The 20,122-nt window shown below is 38.9% G+C and overlaps 3 protein-coding genes across 4 annotated transcripts; 2 read left to right on the top strand and 1 right to left on the bottom strand.

The window, feature by feature from the left end:
* Nucleotides 1-518: 518 nt before the first annotated feature.
* LOC129104561 (E3 ubiquitin-protein ligase AMFR-like) lies at nucleotides 519-9,752 on the bottom strand. Its single transcript, XM_054615290.1, has 14 exons — nucleotides 9,584-9,752; nucleotides 8,448-8,774; nucleotides 8,264-8,356; nucleotides 7,980-8,144; nucleotides 6,995-7,150; nucleotides 6,376-6,416; nucleotides 5,526-5,658; nucleotides 5,001-5,134; nucleotides 4,753-4,863; nucleotides 4,118-4,314; nucleotides 3,914-4,017; nucleotides 3,341-3,475; nucleotides 3,030-3,214; nucleotides 519-2,610 (listed from the first exon to the last, which is right to left on the bottom strand). The coding sequence occupies exons 2-14, from the start codon at nucleotides 8,700-8,702 to the stop codon at nucleotides 2,454-2,456; spliced, it is 1,866 nt and encodes a 621-aa protein (XP_054471265.1). The 5' UTR covers nucleotides 8,703-8,774; nucleotides 9,584-9,752; the 3' UTR covers nucleotides 519-2,453.
* On the top strand, nucleotides 4,010-13,017 carry LOC129104570 (leukotriene B4 receptor 1-like). Of its 2 annotated transcripts, none has more exons than XM_054615314.1 (2): nucleotides 4,010-4,074; nucleotides 11,730-13,017. In XM_054615314.1, the coding sequence occupies exon 2, from the start codon at nucleotides 11,733-11,735 to the stop codon at nucleotides 12,693-12,695; it is 963 nt and encodes a 320-aa protein (XP_054471289.1). In that variant the 5' UTR covers nucleotides 4,010-4,074; nucleotides 11,730-11,732; the 3' UTR covers nucleotides 12,696-13,017. The 2 variants fall into 2 exon arrangements, with proteins under 2 accessions (XP_054471289.1, XP_054471280.1); XM_054615305.1 differs by lacking the exon at nucleotides 4,010-4,074 and adding an exon at nucleotides 11,231-11,293 and having other exon boundaries at nucleotides 11,659-13,017.
* A 4,677-nt stretch (nucleotides 13,018-17,694) lies between these two features.
* On the top strand, nucleotides 17,695-19,629 carry LOC129107376 (C3a anaphylatoxin chemotactic receptor-like). The gene has a single exon (XM_054618857.1). The coding sequence runs from the start codon at nucleotides 17,720-17,722 to the stop codon at nucleotides 18,809-18,811; it is 1,092 nt and encodes a 363-aa protein (XP_054474832.1). The 5' UTR covers nucleotides 17,695-17,719; the 3' UTR covers nucleotides 18,812-19,629.
* The last annotated feature ends 493 nt before the right edge of the window (nucleotides 19,630-20,122 follow it).

Below are 20,122 nucleotides of genomic sequence, written 5' to 3'. Positions count from 1 at the left end.
TACAATTTGTTATTATCACATTGCCACGTATTTACATGATGTATTATTTACAGTACCAGTCAAAAGTTTGGACACACCTTCTCATTCAACTACTTTGAAGAATCTAAAATATAAAACATATTCTGGTTTGTTGAGCATTTGTTTGTTTACCACATAATTCCATATGTGTTCCTTCATAGTTTTTTTTTTTTTTTTAAATAAAGAAAAACCATTGAATGAGAAGGTTTGACTGGTACTGTATGACTCCAATATTCCATCGAGTGTTTTCACAGTTACTTGGGGTTTGACATGCCAGCAGCTAAACGCATCCATTTATGGCTCAATCCATCTCAAACACACCTATTAGACCAATAAACTCAAAGGTCCACTCATCAAGAAGGTCTCAATTTGTTGTTGCATTTTAGAAACTAGTCTTAAAACCAGGAGGCCTGCAGCAGTCTTTGTTTGGAAAATAGAGGCAAAGGCAGGTTACATTGACAAAAGTGGGTTAGTTTCAAGAAAAAATATTACATCACTATATTTTGTTAAAAAGCTGTAGAAGCTCCGTTTATTGAGTCTTTTGTATTAACATAATTTACAAAAACTAGATTTACAGAAATTATCCATAACTGAACCATTCTTGATTTAGGCACAAAAATACAGGAAAGCTCAGCCAAAAAATTGTTTTTTTCAGTTTTGATTAAATAAAATGATAGTTATAAAGGAAAACCATGAATAGGAAAATATATCATGGATATTAAGAGCTGTTAGATAACTGAATTAAAAATCTGAAAATGAAAACAAAACTGTCCCAATTATTTTATTTTTTTTAAATATTGACTGAAATCTGAAATTTAAATCCTCAACTGTTTCTTCTTACTACAACCCCAAAAGAGAGTTTAAGCAATTAAATAAACACAAAATAAAGATCACAACACTTCAGCCTTTAGTGGAGGTTGTGGGCTGCTCTTTGGGATAAAGTGTAAGGAAACAAAAGCGCCTGTCTAGAATTCATGCACATCTCACCTCAAACTGCCTTTAGCACAGTAATAACAAGAAATCAAACAAACACTTATAATACAGTTTCCATCTTTGTGTCCACCGATATGCCTCAACCAGCTCGAGACTCAGTGAAATTTGACAATAGCCGAAGTGTTTCAGGGGCCCAGTCCATGTTGTACATTACTGAAATAAGATCTTTGAGCAGCGGATGATTATGTTCCTTGCTATTATGAATTTTGAATTAGCACTCAATGTGCTGTGATTAGACCAAGTCTGGTCAAATAAAACATCCTGAACATTATTTCATAACTATTATCAATCATTCAGGTCATTGAAATCCAGAAGTATTGAGTAAAGTTGGAAATGGATTTGTTGTCAAGTCTTGAGAATGTTTTGCTGCTGTTCATTTCTACTACCAGAGCCTGTTGAAGGAGTGCCAAAAACGTCTTAAAAAGACAGCCCAGCAAGTCCAGTTGTCACAGACTTAACAATTTCTACATACCATGAAAAAATTGTAAATGATGGACACAGATGACCAAGGACCCCATCAATATAATCAATAGAAAATAACATTTTCTTACTCAGAGAGAACTGCTTATTATCAGAGGGTAATTTTAGAAAGACTGCGAGGATGACACCCATTGTACAAAATGTAATACATCCCCTTTGTCACCTATGCATCTCAAGGGAACATTATTAGAAAAACTAAAATTTACAAGCCCACTCCCCTGTGTTAAATAACAAAACCAATGGGTGATATTACACACTAAATACAGAACCCATTTGGGTCAAAAACACTTTGTCTGCAGCATTGTGTTGATAGGAACATTCATATTTGACAGAAAGGCTGAACAATACTAAAGTGACATTCTCTTACTCCAAGGTAAGAAATAAAACCATGTTATTTTGCCTAAACTTAATTCACAGTTGAAACTCATAACATAACACACAAATACATCAGATGAGATCAGTTCTGAAGTTTCAGAACACGTAGCGTCCCGCCATTTGCTAAACAAGTGAAAATAAAGTCTGATAAAATAAAAACAAACTAAAGACCAAAGTAGCTTTTATCTAATAATGACACCTTCACACCCCTTTCAGAAAAGACTCTTCTGAATGCAAAGCATGCTCATTTTTGACAGCCTGTCCCAATCAACTGACTGCCTACTGAAGCTGGTGGTTGCAATGTGTGGCACATGAATAAAGGGCAATGCAACCTTGCATTTCTTGACTTGCACCTATCAATTTATATAATATTCCAAATACTTTGGATTCAGTGATGCAGAGGCTTTTCACAATAGTCCCAACTTATTTAGGCAGGCCAAACCAGTCCAAAGGCTATGTTTGCAATACTTTTTTTTAAATAGGTGATGACCACTGACTGTAAACCAAATGGGGCAGGGTTGAAATAGCTCTGTCTGTGCCTCTTGGGATGATGATGTGGTACTCTTCTGCTGAAGCCGATCTGGGTTTCAAGGTGCAGGGTCTTGGTGAGTGTGCATGCGTCTCTCTGCAGCTGCCGCCATGGTTCTACGTCTCAGCGCAGTCAAGTTCAATTCTGGAACAATGTCCTCCTCAAGTCCAGGCAAATCCTCATCCGGGTCCTCTGGACTGCTGTTCAGATATCTCCTACAGGGACGAAATGAAAAGTATACAGACTGAGCATGGGAACAGAAAATGCAAGATAATAGGGAAAAGGCCACCAGAAATGTCTTACATTAGTGAACAAATGTTGTATGTGTTAGTTCTGTGAAAGGGGCCCTTTAAGCTATTCTGGTAGCCAAGTAAAGAAGTTATTTTAAGGCCTTTTATTTTATTTGTTCACAGACCGAGACAAACCCATCTTACAAAGGAAGGGTCTGTTTTTACAAAGCAGGATTTGTACAGTTGAGCTATCATACATCATGTAGTGTGATCACACTCCTGACCTCAAGAAAATAAAATGTTTTCAAAAACAACATTACATTTTGAATTGAGCTGCTTTTAATTATATAAAAACATAGCTTAGCAGTACTTTCTGTGAGGTAGAAAACCAGCCGTGTACAAACCTGCGGGCCTGCAGAATCATCTCTTCTTTCCTCTGCTTTAACATCTTCTGCCTCTCCTCTGCCGACTTAGAGAAGCGACCTCCTCTGACCTCCATGTTCTCTGACTCACTGAGGCCCTGTTCAGCTGCTCCACTGGACCCTTCCTGCCCCTCTGTACTCGCCTGTGTAGGAGCACGCTCTATGGCCTAACGATGAACACAGACAAAATATGTCATATGTCATAATCAAGAGAGCATTGTGATGTCAACAGGCAGTCTAGGAAATTATGAAAAATGACACTGCTTTTAACATTTAACCCAAAGTTGACTGACCTGTGTCGGGAAAGGCACCTGGATGCGTCCCTCCAGGATGTTGTCAGTGGTGACCTCTACAGAGCGGGTCAACTGCAGATCCTGCATCACCAGGTATGAGGGCACCTGAGGGAACATCTCCTGGATCTGATGGGCCTGATGACCACAGGGAACATCAAAAGCAAAGAGAGCGATAGAGAAATTATTTAGAGAAAGATTGTTAGAGATTTGACACAAGAGGGACTTAAACGCATAGCATCAGTAATTTAAAAGTATAAAATTGTTCGAATTACATGAACTCTGTTTTTATTTGTTTAATTATAAATGATATATATTGTAATAAACAGTTTGTATTTAAATCTGTTGTCAACGCGCATTACCCAAGAAGTCGAATACTAAAGTAACAACGTAAGGAGCGTTTGGTTCATGGTACAGGCAACATTGGCTACTCAGACACAGTAAGACAGGGCGTGAAGAGTGGGACAAATCACAATTTCCTATATACAAATGCAGTATCAAAAAACTCAAGTTGCTATCGGTTTGTCATCTCATAAAACCAACAAGGATTTCATCAGACTGTAAACATGAACTCACCATGGCCATGAGCTGGGAGTTGTTGGCCTGAGCAATGCCCAAGATATTGGTGGTGTGCATCACTTCCACTGAGAAACTGGGCAGCCAGCTGGCAATACGAGATCCTGCAAGAGAATATATGGATTTTATAATTCATTATCATACACAGCATCTGATGAAAGGTAAGTCCAGATTCTTCCTCAGTTTTGTGTCAGACAGATTTACCATCAAAGTGGAAGAAGTGATTGTGTTGGTTGATATGTGGTATAGCATCCGGAGCAGCTCCTACTGGGCCGATGTTGTCTTCCAGGCCCCCGCCCTGCTGCTGGCCTCTCGCCTGGGCCCCGTCCCCATTAATGTTCAGGGATGTCCGACATGTTGGACACGAGGTGTCCTGCTCAAGCCATGAGCGCAAACAGGAGCTGGAAACACGCACACAACTCACAAATGTTATTATGGCATTTCTCTGCATAAAACAATCGCTAAAGGTCTCAGGTTAACATCAGGATCAGTGCAGAACATGTTAGGAAAGCTGAAAATCTTGCTACAACTCAAAAGGTAGCAAATAAAGGTCAGCACAGAAACAGTCATATTACAAAAGCTAAGAACAGGTCTGCAGTCAGGTCTGCTACAAAAATATATATAACTTAGGCACTAGCTAAATAAATGTTACTGCATTAAAGCTGGTTAATCTGGTTGCCTGCTCTTTCTGCAGTCTCGCATTCATCCATCTATAATTTGTAAGTAACTTTTTCTAAGCTATGTATTTAGCCACAGGTCAGTGGTACCAGTAAAACCACAGACTACATAATAAAGTCAATGCAGCGATGGCTGATAAAAAAAAAAGCTAAACCCTTTACTTGTGGAATAGATGGCCACAGGGAAGTTTGCGTGCTGTCAACATGGTATCCCAGCAGATGGCACAATCATCATCATTGGCTGCCAGCTCCTCTGCAGTAGCAACTGCAAATCTGCAAAAAATAAAGTTCAGAGTACATATAAATAATGATGAAACAATTAATGATCAATAATTTAACTAAAACAAACAAAGAACCACAAAACCATGGGGTAAAAAAGGGAAAACAATTAAGTCAAAACATATTTTCACCTGGCCTCCATGTTGTTGATGACACGAAGGTAGTTCTTGTGTCGGCGGACACGGCGCTGAACCTCATGGAAGAGATACCGCAGCTGCATGAAGATAACCAAGCTGGCCATGGACAGCCAGATGTTTCCAAAAAGCTAATGCGAGACATATGTAGAAAAATATTTAAGATTAAGAGTGTGGAAAAAAAACTACATTTTCATATCGCCACATGTCACCTGATTGTGACTATGTTGTAATTTTATTCTATTGTTGTTGATATTCTGTCCACATGACGTCTATTACACGTCTGCCCAGCCTGGGAGAGGGATCCCTCCTCAGTTGCTCTTTCTGAAGTCCCTTCCTTTTTCCCACCTGTTAGAGGTTTTTTTTGTTATCCCAGGTAAGGGTCCAAGGACAGAGGATGTTGTATATTTTACAGATTGTAATGCCCTCTGAGGCACATTTGTGATACTGGACTATGAAAATAAAATAATACAATTTAAACGTTTCAATTTAAAGTAATTGACTGTTCCCTCTGTGTCTTACCAGCATATGGATATGGTGCATGAGGTCCAGGAAGAGCATAGTCAGCTCCATGATGAAGTCTGTGTAATAGACATATGTTCCCTTACTCTCCCAGGTCCCTGGATGGTTCAGATCCCAAAGATGAATGGAATATCTGAGGGGACATGCAAAGCTCTATCAGGCCATGAAACATAGGTGATATTAAGACAGTATGGTGGATGATGTGGCTCTTTACTTGGATGGGGACTGGAAATTCCAAATGCATGAAACAAAGATGGTGTAAAAGTATCATGGTACAATTAAACAGGTAGCATTGCCATCAGAAGCAACAAATCAGGACAGCAAACAAGAAGAGAGAACACTAGTGTAATGACAGAGAATCAAAGTTCACAATGTTCACATCATTTCCCAGTGTATAATAGCCTTATGTCAATATGCTTGCTTAAAAAACCGGAGTGGAAATAGTCCAACGCTGATAACTCTTAATCTATTGTAGGTAGCAACACATGTTAAACACAAACCCAAGGTAACAACTTAAAATCAATCCCATTTTAGTGTTAAAGTAATGTGAGTTAGTCACCACAAACATTTACTTTGTACCAAGCGACAGCACTGTACCTGAAAACCGTTAACAATTTTTAATGTTAGACTTATATTTATGAGTATCTATGAGCGGCGTGGCTGTTAAGAGTTGTTTATACTACTTGTATAATCTGAACCACTCTCTTTGGGACAAAGAAGCCTTTCACAGTGGTGTAATTGAACCAGAGAAAAAAAACCAAATGGTGTTGCTAATATTAGCCCCTGATTCTAAATCTGCTAGGTCATCCGTAGTGCATACATTTGTAAGGAGGCTTTGAGAGGAACTTACCGCATGATGACATGCCCAGTGCGCACAGTCACCAGCAGACACTGAGGAGAAAAAAGTAAACAGGTTAATGCGATGTAATTCTCGTAGACTTCTTTCATATAGATATGGATAACAGTCCAAAATATATTTCAGTTGTGATTATACAAAAATGGTGCAGAGACGATCTGTTATTTTGTCAGACTAAACCTATATTTAAATATCAATATACAGTTGTCATTTTGACTTGCAGCATAATAAGCACAGTTCTAACTGAAAACATCAGTGAGTATTGCAGAGCCCCAGCAAACCATGTGGTGAGCCAGTATGCACAATACTGGGGCCCTGGAACCGGAACACCTAAATGAAATGCAACCCATATTTATTCGTCTGTACTTTTCCTGCTTTAATGTCTAATTGTCTGCCATAAAATAAATTAGCAATATTTACATGGCACATGAGACACATTACAGATTTACCTAGCTGAATTTAGACATAAGCATGCTCAATAGAGAAAAGAAAAAAAAATACATGAAATACATGGGCCTAACCAAAAGGTTGAATAATATTAAGTGTCCACAATCATCATGCCTTTGTCCACACATTGGGACCCAAATATACCATTGTGGCTCCAGGTTCTCACCTCTGCTGCCATAAAAGAGAAGGTGTGCATGCCATGGGAAGCTCCTAGCAGACCCCCACACCCAATAGCCAGACCACAGCAATCCAACAGCAATGAGACCAGTAGACAAAGCACTCGTACATGGCTGTTCATGGGAGTGGAGGGTGAGAAGGACAGCTGTAGGGAAGACATTTGAATAATAAGAGGATTGTTTGGTACATTTTTACAGCACGGCGGGCAGAAATCACCCTCAGGTGCACTTTGCCAGTCATCATTACATCACAGACAACATACCAAGTTAATGCCCATTATAAATGTAATAAGAGCTAAGGGGGTTGATTAAATTTGATATTTTGTTTTCCCTAACATGCCGACGATAATCTGATACGGGGACATGTCAATCAGCAGCCTAACATGCCAGTTCAAGGAACTATTATTAGATCCAGCGCTGAGAAGGGTACGGTCACTCTCAGACTTTTGGGTAGCACTCCCGACAACTTAAGAGAACACATTATAAAGTTTGAAAGTGCTTGCAGGTGTCCTCAATAGCCAGGCCTCTGCCTCAACTAAACTGTTGGAACAAACAAAAGCTCTGTAGCTACCCATGAAAATAGTGTCCTTTACCATGACAAATCAACTTTAGAGATGGTTGTTTTTAAAGCCGAAATTTAACACTTTTAAAGAGCCTTAAGCTGACTTTAAAACTTCCCAAGTATGGAAAATAATTTAGTGGCCAATCCACGAAATGATGGCTTGTTTCTGACATGTTTGTCTTGATAACACTTTTATGGTAGACTGACATTGAACATCTAGTACAATATCATTAGTTTGTAGTTATTCTCAGGTGAATTGTATTGGAAAGTTGTGATTAGAGTATATTTTGGACAATAACAGATTCATAAGGTCAATCATTTAATAAACTACACAATGTAGTCATAAACCATGGATAGGGGTACTAGAATGATTAATAAAAACACAAAACAATGGTGTAGCTCATAATACTTACATATTCAAATCGGTCTTTGCAGAGCTGCACCATGAGGTGGAGAAAGACCAGGGCAGAGAACCACAAACACCACATGACCACCTCCTCCACTGTCTGCACGTTCAAAACCCCGAAGATGAAAATGAACTTGTAGAAGATGAAATTCCAGAATTTATCTTTCAGGTGCTGAGGAATAAACACAGAGCAAATCAGATGCATTGTTTTCTGATAGGTCTGCACTTAAATAGAGCAGCTTAATACCCCGGGCATAAACTATACACACACACACACACACACACACTCACCTGCTTCTCACTAACTCTGAGCGGGCCAAACACTACATACTGAATCATTTTAGCAATCAACATCAACAGGCAGCAGAATGTGTTGACCAATACCTAGAGGAGAACAGAGAATAAAGAGACAATTAGTTTTCACAAGAACATAATCTTATCAAGCAATGCAAATGTCTAACTGGATGACACTCACCCATACAAAGAGACTGTCAGTGGCAATATACCACAGGACAGTGGTTGTCAATTCTGTGTTGATAATATCATTGTTTAGATGTTCGAGATCCACTTCAGTGGGGACTGGTGTTTCATCAGTTTCCAAGACCCCGAACCCGGGATCAGTCACAGTGGTGTAGGCACTAAAGATGCTGCCAGCGAGCAAAGCCACACTTAGTGCGGTGTAGGTCTGCAGGCTGGGCCAAGGAAACCTCTCCAGAAACAGCAGAGGCATTGCAGCGATTATGTTCCACTTCTCAGCTTGAGGAAAATGGTGTTTACCCCGATCCAGAAAAAAAAAAACGACCTGTGAGGGCGGAAGTGAGTTAGCTAACGTGGTCCCTTGGTACAGGAAACATACAAAAGTGTTATTGTTGATGTGCTGTGAGGGATTCAGTAATCCTCCTAATTTGTTTTTTTAAATACGCCTGCAAGGTTTTCAGGCTACTTTCCAAGAAGTTAAGATAATGACTTTTGCTGGCTTTTATCTCAGTGTATTAAGTAGAATATGCCAACATGTTGACATTAAATCAAATGTCACACTTGAACACTAGATGAACGTTAACTAAAAGTAATTACGTTAGGTCAATGATTTTGGCTACAAGTACTGTATAAATGGTTAAAGGAGGTAGCTAAACATTAACTTGTTGAAATAGTTCACGTTAGCTGAGGGTAATGGACACATGATGGACACACACTGTGCACCTTATCTCACGGGGGTAGGGTTGGATCAAACATGTGTAGCTGATGAAGGGGGTTTCGGTGGTGAGTTCACCTGACAGGAAGCTTCGCTACTTCCCACCAAACAGTTTGTGAGCCACTGTGCTAGCTGGCTAACCTACGCTAACAGGTCGGCTCAGCACAGTTAGTAAAGGTGCAGGTTACTCATGCATTGGTCTGCCTTTGGTGAAATGTAAGAGGTTAAATCAGCAAAAACAACGCTGGCAAGGCTAACATAAACGTCACCCAATGCTAATAGCTACAGAGGTAACGCCCCTAACATTAGCTATTTACATGGCTAACGTTACCTAATACTAGCTTATCCGCTAGCTAACGTTAGCAGCGTAGCTAGCCACAGTTAAGAACCAAACACGCCTGCATTCAATCGTCACTTACGGTTTTGCAAATGTAGTTGTACACAAAACCCGACGTCCCTCGTTGTAGTCAGCGCTGTTGTTTTAGTGCAGCTGCACTGAGAGCATCGTAGTTGTCAACATCGTCATGTTTATTCCATCGGGAAGGCAGCTGAGCTGGCCGAGGAGCCTTCTTCTACTTCTTCTTCTTCTTCTTCTTCTTCTTCTTCTTCTTCTTCGCGGTGCTTTTTGGCGGTTAGCGAACACGCTGTGGTGCATTACCGCCACCTACTGGTATGGTGTGGGAATTGGTAGTCAAACTATTCACTCATTCTAATATTTAATATAATAAAATTAATAAGATACAACATGTTCTAAAGTTTCTTCCTGATAACAAATACACATTCCTGTATTAGGAATGTATTTTCATATTATTGTTTGTTTATTTAAATTTTGGGTGAATCCTGTAAGCCAAACGTGTGACCTGGACTTTATTGTTTCCACTCTTCAGTTTCTGCTTATGCTTCTCATCATACCTAGTTTTATTTAAATTCATTTTCCATGTTGTCTTTTCTCACCACTGCTTTAACCACCTGTCTTTAAGCATTTGTTATTGCCAGTTTTCCAAAGGGCATTGCAATGTTTTTATGGCTATGTGCTGGTAAGACAGTACCAGTCAAATGTTTGGACACACCTTGTGAGATGTGAGATGTGAGATAGAGTCAATTCAATTCAATTCAATTCAATTCAATTCAATTCAATTCAATTCAATTCAATTCAATTCAATTCAGTTTATTTTGTATAGCCCAGAATCACAAATTACAAATTTGCCTCAGAGGGCTTTACAATCTGTACACATGTCAGGAAGTTTATACATGCTAGTATTAATGAGAGTGGAACAGTTGGGCTATAATGTTTAGTTCAGTTATTTATTTGCTTTCTGCTCAATTGTCCAACCAAAACTTTTTGTTTCCCTTCTCTCCTTTTCCCAACAGGGTTTAAGTTTTGTGTTGGATGATCTTCATTATGTCCTTTCTAATCAAACCCAGTAATTTGAAAATAGCTGTATTCTCCTTACTACCAGTGGCATTATTCACTCATTTCTATGAATATGTGGTTGTACTAATGGTTCCGAACTGACCGAAAGGCAGCTGGCTGAGAGGAGCCTTCTTCTGTGAGGTTTAACTGGTTTTACTGAAATCTTCTGGAGTTAAATAACTTCCATAGATTCTGGTTTGTCAGATTCAGCTGACAAAACATATTCCACAAAACTTCATTATACTCTTTAATATTGTTACTGGTAGTCATAATCCTTCCATTGTGTCCTTTCTCTCTAATATTAACAAACAAACATGTTTCACAGTTTGTTGTGGCTTAAATTGACAGTAATCACATAAACTAGGACACTCAAAAGAGTTTTGGAATAAATAACGTGCTTAATAATGTGTATTTCTCAAGCACATGTGGATATAGGATGGTACGTGTCTGCTGATAGTGATACTCTGTGGAAAAGAGAAAGAAATAACATGCTTTAAGGAAAGAACAAGAAGTGATTTAATGTATTCATAGTGTTGTTGATTATTGCAGTGTTGTGTTGTTTATCAACTTCAGTTTCTTCCTGGGAAGCTGGTTCCATTTTTTTAAGGAGAAAATGTAGGAACAAACTTAACTCAAAAAATGATGTTTCTGATGCACACACTGGAGCAGAAGGTGGCAGTGGCTCTGGATCTCAATCATCACACAACTATATAAAGTAAGAGCAGATTCCTTCAGAAGTAGGAAAACAATACTAATAATCATTGAATGGAGAATGGAACTATAAAATACCTTTTTTTTTTGTTTTTTTAAATAAAGTAAATCATTCCATGGCAATCAAATAAACATATGTAGTCAACTTAAAGTCTTCCTAACTTGTTCCATAACATGTGAGTAATAAAAATGAATGAAAGTTCTTTGGAATAAAGATAGGTGAGCTGTCTACAATAAACTGATCGCTTTTGATTCTAATCCCCCCTGTGACTCACGAATGGTCTTGTGAAAAACCTGGTTCCTGGTCATTTATCCATAAAGGGAAGTGAAGACTTGCCTGTACAGCACTTTGTTTTTCTTTTCATGCAGACGCCACTGTCAGCACATACACTTGCAGCATGAACTACTCAACTGAGCGGTCTTCTTCTTCTTCTTCGGAGGGAATGGCCCCTGAGGAGTTTGACGGCGGGACGGCGGTGGCTTGTGTGATCCTGGGCCTGTCCTTCCTGGTGGGAGTCCCGGGGAACCTGCTGGTGATCTGGACTATCCTGAGACACGTCAAGGAGCGTTCCCACACTGTGGTGCTCATCCTGCACCTGGCTTTTGCAGACCTGCTGGTCCTCATCACCCTGCCTCTGTGGATCTACTCCCTGGTACAAACCTGGCTGCTTGGAGAAGCCCTTTGCAAGGCTTTGGTGTACATTGTCAGTGTGTGCATGTACAGCAGCATTTTCTTCATCACCCTTATGAGCGTGGAGCGCTATTTAGCAGTCTGTCATCCATTTGTGATGATGCGCTGGAAGACTAAGAGTGTTATGAAACGATGTCTGGTACTTTTGTGGCTCCTTGCTTTGCTTTTTGGAGGGCCTTCTGTACTGATCCAGGCTTTGGATGGAAGCGATGGAACTGAGCAATGTAATATGAAAGAAATCACCTCTGAGACTCAGGAGATCATCTTGTTGTGTCTGGAGACCTTGTTGGGCTTTGTAGTTCCTTTAATCATTCTTTGTATCTGTTACTTTCGAATAGCTGCCAAGCTCAGGAAAATGAGTTTCAGCTCCAAACAGAAATCCTTGGTTCTTGTTCTCGCTGTGGTGATAGCTTTCACACTGTGCTGGTTGCCTTACCATATCACCAACATAATTGATCTGGTTTGCATCCTAGGATCAGGCACAGATCGTGAATGTGTGCCGCAGAGTGTTGTCTTTAGCGTTGGTGCCCTTGTTTTCATCAGCAGTTCAGTAAATCCTGTATTATACACCCTCTTTGCCAGGAACTTGCAAGGGAGTCTGGATCAGTACCGACTTGTCAGGCTGTTCCAGGAAATGGTCACGCACACCAACAAACTCAGGGATCTGGTAGTACAACAGCAGACTGGACAGAGGGCAGCAAATACACAGATATAGCTGATATCTGAGAGTGAACAAAATGCTGACAGGTAAATGTGACATTGGTCTTCTGGAGTTAATTAAGGTGCTATTCTTAATTATGAAGACCCTTATACGATCTAAGGCTTTGGAAGCCTGTCTGTCACATGAACAATAGTGCTGACAATGTTAATGTGTTCATGATTACATTACTCACTTTACCCTCCTATCTCTGTTTTCATATTTACCCCCGGATGTCAATGCAAGCCAACACATGATCGCAATCTTTATATGTTTCTCAATTTTGATGACAACTTATTACCGTATATTTAAGAAATGTGAAACCTTTAAAATGTGAAAATGCTACTGTATTGTGTCATGTGTTTTGTGTATTACAATGAATGATACATATTTTTTCTGAATTAAAAAAATCTAATTTTATACATCTAGATCAATGAGTTTATCATTCTCTCTTATTTGGATTTAATTTAGAACAACTTCACTAGTTTCCCTGCCTCCTTGGGGAAAAATATGGCTTAGTAATGGCATTTAAGGTAAATCAAATCTCTAAATGCTTAACTAAATGTATTCATAAGTCTTTCAAAACAATACTGGGATAATTAATACTGAATGTGGAGAAATTATCTCCCATAACCCATATTTACAGTTACAAACCAATCTTGTTCTCATTTTGAGTCAAACAACCTCTCACACAAAACAGGACAAGCTATGAGTCACATCATTTCAGTGAATCCGTCCGGCCTGGTACACTTTTCTCATTATTCAGACCCTAATCATCAGGCAAAGGGTCTCCTCTTAGTGGAACAAAATATCATCAGGCCAGATCTTTAACGGGCTCCTTTATATAACATACATGCATACACTTTATAATAGGACAGTAGTTCCTTAATATTGTTCATGTTATTCCTAATCCTTCCATTGTGTCCTTTCTCTCTGATATTAACCAACAAATATATTTCTCAAACACATGTGGATATAGGATGGTACGTGTCGGCTGATAGTTGAAAAGAGAAAAAAATAACATGCTTTAAGGAAAGAACAAGAGGTGATATCATGTATTTATTGTATTGTTGATTATTGCAGAGTGTCATGTTGTTAAGCAGCTTCAGGTTCTTCCTGGGAAGCTGGTTCCATTTTTTCAGGGAGCAAATGTAGGAACAAACAAAACACAAATAAGTATGTTTCTGATGCACACACTGGAGCAGAGGGTGGCAGTGATGCACATGCTTCTGGTTCTCAACCATCACAAAACTACACAAAGTAAGAGTAGATTCCTTCAGAAGTAGGAAAACTATACTAATAATCAGTGACTGGAGAAAGGAACTATAAAATACCTTCTTTTTTTTAAATAAATAAGTCATTCCGTTGCAATCAAATAAATGTATGTAGTCAACATTTGAGTAATAAAAAAGGTCACAGAACAGAAGGTTCTTTGGAATAAAGGTACGTGAGCCTGCTACAGTAAACTGATCACTTTTGGTTCCAGTCCTTCCTGTGACTCACGAATGGTCCTGTGAGGAACCTGGTGGGGAAATGTTTTGCTATTTCACAATACAATAACAAATACAAAAGAATATACATATGGTATGAAATGCTTTTTAGAGGTTGTCTTTTCAAGTCACAAGGAGGTCAAAGGTGAGTTCATCTTGGTCTGGAGAGGATTCATGGTGTCTACAGTATTATCAGTCAGGGATGCAGTTTGGGTGGGTTTCTATGAAATAAGAGGGGATGTGTGATTGTATTTGTGTTTTTCCCATGCAACCAGTGGTATTGTTCGCCTCCATTCATAAGTGACAAATTCAAAGTTTTTATGTCACAGCTGTCCCAGTACCTGTATGACATTTGAGTTTTAGCTCTTAAGAGCTATCTTGATTATTTCCTTTAACCTTACTTTATCGAATTAACACTAGTTACTTAAAAAGTCCTTTTAACTCTTCCATATTTGAACTCGGTGCTATCTCAGCTGAAGAATGATACCAAATAGTTTGATTTGAATCACTGAATAAAACCTAAACAATTAGAGACTGAATGAATTAAACAATTACAAAACATAGATAGACATTGTTACCATGACACAGACAGAGCTATGTATATATACCAGTATGTGTACCTATATGCATAATGAATGAATGGATAACATTAATCTCAACATTTCAGCACTCATCAGGTTGGTTCCATTTTTTCAGGGAGCAAATGTAGGAACAAACAAAACACAAATAAGTATGTTTCTGATGCACACACTGGAGCAGAGGGTGGCAGTGATGCACATGCTTCTGGTTCTCAACCATCACAAAACTACACAAAGTAAGAGTAGATTCCTTCAGAAGTAGGAAAACTATACTAATAATCAGTGACTGGAGAAAGGAACTATAAAATACCTTCTTTTTTTTAAATAAATAAGTCATTCCGTTGCAATCAAATAAACGTATGTAGTCAACATTTGAGTAATAAAAAAGGTCACAGAACAGAAGGTTCTTTGGAATAAAGGTACGTGAGCCTGCTACAGTAAACTGATCACTTTTGGTTCCAGTCCTTCCTGTGACTCACGAATGGTCCTGTGAGGAACCTGGTGGGGAAATGTTTTGCTATTTCACAATACAATAACAAATCCAAAAGAATATACATATGGTATGAAATGCTTTTTAGAGGTTGTCTTTTCAAGTCACAAGGAGGTCAAAGGTGAGTTCATCTTGGTCTGGAGAGGATTCATGGTGTCTACAGTATTATCAGTCAGGGATGCAGTTTGGGTGGGTTTCTATGAAATAAGAGGGGATGTGTGATTGTATTTGTGTTTTTCCCATGCAACCAGTGGTATTGTTCGCCTCCATTCATAAGTTTTTATGTCACAGCTGTCCCAGTACCTGTATGACATTTGAGTTTTAGCTCTTAAGAGCTATCTTGATTATTTCCTTTAACCTTACTTTATCGAATTAACACTAGTTACTTAAAAAGTCCTTTTAACTCTTCCATATTTGAACTCGGTGCTATCTCAGCTGAAGAATGATACCAAATAGTTTGATTTGAATCACTGAATAAAACCTAAACAATTAGAGACTGAATGAATTAAACAATTACAAAACATAGATAGACATTGTTACCATGACACAGACAGAGCTATGTATATATACCAGTATGTGTACCTATATGCATAATGAATGAATGGATAACATTAATCTCAACATTTCAGCACTCATCAGTGTCCTGTGTGAGACACAAGAACGAGGCAAGGGGGGGGGACGTCTCTCCCTCCTCTGTTGTCCTGTGCTGTAGTTGAGATAAGGTTATATAACAGGAAACTAAGAGAATTGCAGACAGAGTTAGCTATCATGAAGTTAACTGTCCATAACTTTATAAACTCAGATATTTTAATACAGATTATAAGATATAAGAACTTACTATGACCAGAACTAAAATATCAAGTAAAGGTTTCTTTAACTTGTTTATTACAATTGGATGCTCTTCTTTGTCCTCAGGAATGTGAATGCTCATAAAACCCAGAAAGGTGGGATCATAAAACATGGAGTGACCCCAAGAGTTACCCCAAGTCTTATCTTCAGATAGTCCAGGCAAAGGGCAGAAACCACTTAGTGCCCTTACAGGTCATGAGAGCAGTTCCTGAAGGAAGTTGATAGGTTGAGATCTTCTCATTGACACTTAGATTTATAATGTCACCGTTGATGTCTGCTACACTTAAATTGACAGTAATCACAAAAACTAGGACACTCAAGTTTTGGAATAAATAATGTGCTTAATAATGTATATTTCTCAAACACATGTGGATATAGGATGGTACGTGTCGGCTGATAGTTGAAAAGAGAAAAAAATAACATGCTTTAAGGAAAGAACAAGAGGTGATATCATGTATTTATTGTATTGTTGATTATTGCAGAGTGTCATGCTGTTAAGCAGCTTCAGGTTCTTCCTGGGAAGCTGGTTCCATTTTTTCAGGGAGCAAATGTAGGAACAAACAAAACACAAATAAGTATGTTTCTGATGCACACACTGGAGCAGAGGGTGGCAGTGATGCACATGCTTCTGGTTCTCAACCATCACAAAACTACACAAAGTAAGAGTAGATTCCTTCAGAAGTAGGAAAACTATACTAATAATCAGTGACTGGAGAAAGGAACTATAAAATACCTTCTTTTTTTAAAATAAATAAGTCATTCCGTTGCAATCAAATAAATGTATGTAGTCAACATTTGAGTAATAAAAAAGGTCACAGAACAGAAGGTTCTTTGGAATAAAGGTACGTGAGCCTGCTACAGTAAACTGATCACTTTTGGTTCCAGTCCTTCCTGTGACTCACGAATGGTCCTGTGAGGAACCTGGTGGGGAAATGTTTTGCTATTTCACAATACAATAACAAATACAAAAGAATATACATATGGTATGAAATGCTTTTTAGAGGTTGTCTTTTCAAGTCACAAGGAGGTCAAAGGTGAGTTCATCTTGGTCTGGAGAGGATTCATGGTGTCTACAGTATTATCAGTCAGGGATGCAGTTTGGGTGGGTTTCTATGAAATAAGAGGGGATGTGTGATTGTATTTGTGTTTTTCCCATGCAACCAGTGGTATTGTTCGCCTCCATTCATAAGTGACAAATTCAAAGTTTTTATGTCACAGCTGTCCCAGTACCTGTATGACATTTGAGTTTTGGTTTCATTTAAATAATTCACAAATTTCGTTGTTGTTTTCCATCTAATTGAAATCTTTTCTAGATCATGGAAGTAACCTCAAATAGATTTTCATTAAATTGACTCAATGTTATTTTATAAATGGCTCCCACATTTACTCTCTAGAGGAGCATCATTTTCTAAGATAATACAATTTTGCCTACATTTACTTTTAATCCATAACCTGAGGCGGCGAATGGAATTATGATTCATAAATGCGTCATACATGAATCATCTCTCTCTGTCTCAAATAGCGCTGTGAGGAAACTCTTTCCTGTCTATTTTTAAAGGGAAGTGAAGACTTGCCTGTACAGCACTTTGTTTTTCTTTTCATGCAGACGCCACTGTCAGCACATACACTTGCAGCATGAACTACTCAACTGAGCGGTCTTCTTCTTCTTCGGAGGGAATGGCCCCTGAGGAGTTTGACGGCGGGACGGCGGTGGCTTGTGTGATCCTGGGCCTGTCCTTCCTGGTGGGAGTCCCGGGGAACCTGCTGGTGATCTGGACTATCCTGAGACACGTCAAGGAGCGTTCCCACACTGTGGTGCTCATCCTGCACCTGGCTTTTGCAGACCTGCTGGTCCTCATCACCCTGCCTCTGTGGATCTACTCCCTAGCCCACTTCTGGGTGTTTGGAGTAGCCTCCTGCAAAGCCATGGTGTTCATGATCAACGCCTGTATGTACAGCAGTGTTTTCCTCATTACCCTCATGAGCGTGGAGCGCTTCGTGGCCGTGCGCTATCCCTTCGCCTCAGCCGGCTGGAAGAGGAAAAAAGCTTTGAATAAAGTTCTGCTGGCTCTGTGGACTGCAGCATTCTTGTTCAGCATACCTGTGATCCCAACTCAGGTTGTAGGGACGGATTCTGATGGGGAGCACTGTCTGTACCGCTTGTACTCCTCTAATACCCAGGAGCTGGTGTGTGTGCTGCTAGAGACACTGTTGGGTTACATACTACCCCTCTCCATCCTCGTGGTCTGCTATGGCTGCCTCTGCAGCCGGATTACTCAGATGACCTTCAAGTCTAAGCACAAGTCCACCGTCCTTATCGCCAGTGTGGTGGTCGTGTTTGCCATTTGTTGGACGCCTCATCACATAGGAAACGTCCTCTCACTCGTCATCCTGGCAATTGAAGACGGCCACCCTGACGCAGCAGAGAATCTGGAGAGCATCAGGAGCACCATGGCCTTCATCGCTGGAGCCATGGTCTTCATCAGCAGCACTGTTAACCCCATCCTCTACATGTTCGCGGCTCGCTCTTTCCGGAGCTCCTTGCGTGACACCGGCATCCAGAAGCTCTTCCGCCACATCTCCAGCACCTCCTCAGGTGAGGGAAATAAAGAGTTGTCCTTTGTGTCCAAGATACAGAGCAATCAGACCCACACTTCTCAGTGTGTGTCTGAGTCAAAAGACCAAATGGACATATTGATTAAAATGTGTGAAAATAATCCGTCCTGATATTGAAATTCCATTTAATGTCTGTGCTGTGTGTACATATTAATGTATATACTGTAAGTATTTTTTAAAGGAAGAAATGTTTGCCATTTTGTATGAAATTACAACACAGAAAAACAGGAAGTGAGTGTATCTGTGCAAAACTTGACCACCTCTGTAAATAACCTATGTTACATACTCTTTTTAAAGTAACGTTGTTTCTTTTTTAAATGGTGACTATATATTTATAAATATGACATATATTATGTACTAAGATTAATGCCATGGACAATCATTTTATATGACAATTCTCAAAAGTTTTGTTATTTTCTAATTTTGTCTAGCCAACAAATGGAAATGTCATTGATTAGGTATAATTAATTCTGTGAAAGATATTTTTTAAATGCCTGTAAGTGTGGGAACAGAACACGGTAGGTTTATATCTGGTAATTCAGTGTTTTTGTCAGCCACTTCTTATTTCTACATTTTTGCCACAGAGAAATATTTCACTTATAGCTTAACCTGTCTCAATTCGAGATTCGACTTTCTCGTTCTGTTTTGGGAAGCATTTCTGATACAGTCTGATTGTGAACTAATAAAAATTGTTGTTGAATTTTTTCAATGAGCTTTCTTAATCAAGAACCCACAGTGTACAATATTGTAAACATGTTTTTCACTTTTGACAAATTTGCAAACAATTTTCCTGTTATTCCCCCTAAAACAAGAGTCTTGCTTTCAACTTCCTCTACATGAAAGATTGCAAAATGAAAAACTGCATGTTCCCTTTGTTGAGCAGCAAAAAGCGGAATCATGTCTAAAGTTTGTCACAGTCTTATAGAGCTAACAAACCCTTACTCTTAAAAACAAGTACCCTCATATTATATCATATTAACTTTGTCTGTCGCCAGGTGCTCTCACCAACTGGCACAACCAGTAGATGGGACTGGAACTGTTTTTTTAATAATTCAGTTTTGATTTTATTTCAGTGTGGTGTCATAATTATATATATATATATATATATATATATATATATATATATATATATATATAAAATATATATAATTATATTTAAATTTCCTTATCACATTGTATATGTTAATTATATCTATGGAATAGTCCAGATGAGATTCTGTATTTCAGAGGTGCCTTGCTTCATAATCCTTACAAAGATGTGTAACCTGTGTGTTGAATATTTGCTGCTACGCTGTAACAGTTACAGTGGAAGGAACACTTTTTCTATATATTTTACAAATTTAACCAAATGGATTATAATAAACATAAGTAGAATTCACTTTGCACCTGATGTCTGACACTGGTTTTACTTTGATGGGACCA

Source organism: Anoplopoma fimbria, chromosome 2 (genome assembly GCF_027596085.1).
Source record: "Anoplopoma fimbria isolate UVic2021 breed Golden Eagle Sablefish chromosome 2, Afim_UVic_2022, whole genome shotgun sequence".
Classification (NCBI taxonomy): Eukaryota; Metazoa; Chordata; class Actinopteri; order Perciformes; family Anoplopomatidae; genus Anoplopoma; species Anoplopoma fimbria.
Note: the sequence above shows the minus strand (reverse complement) of the source record. Positions and strands in the feature narration are given on the sequence as shown.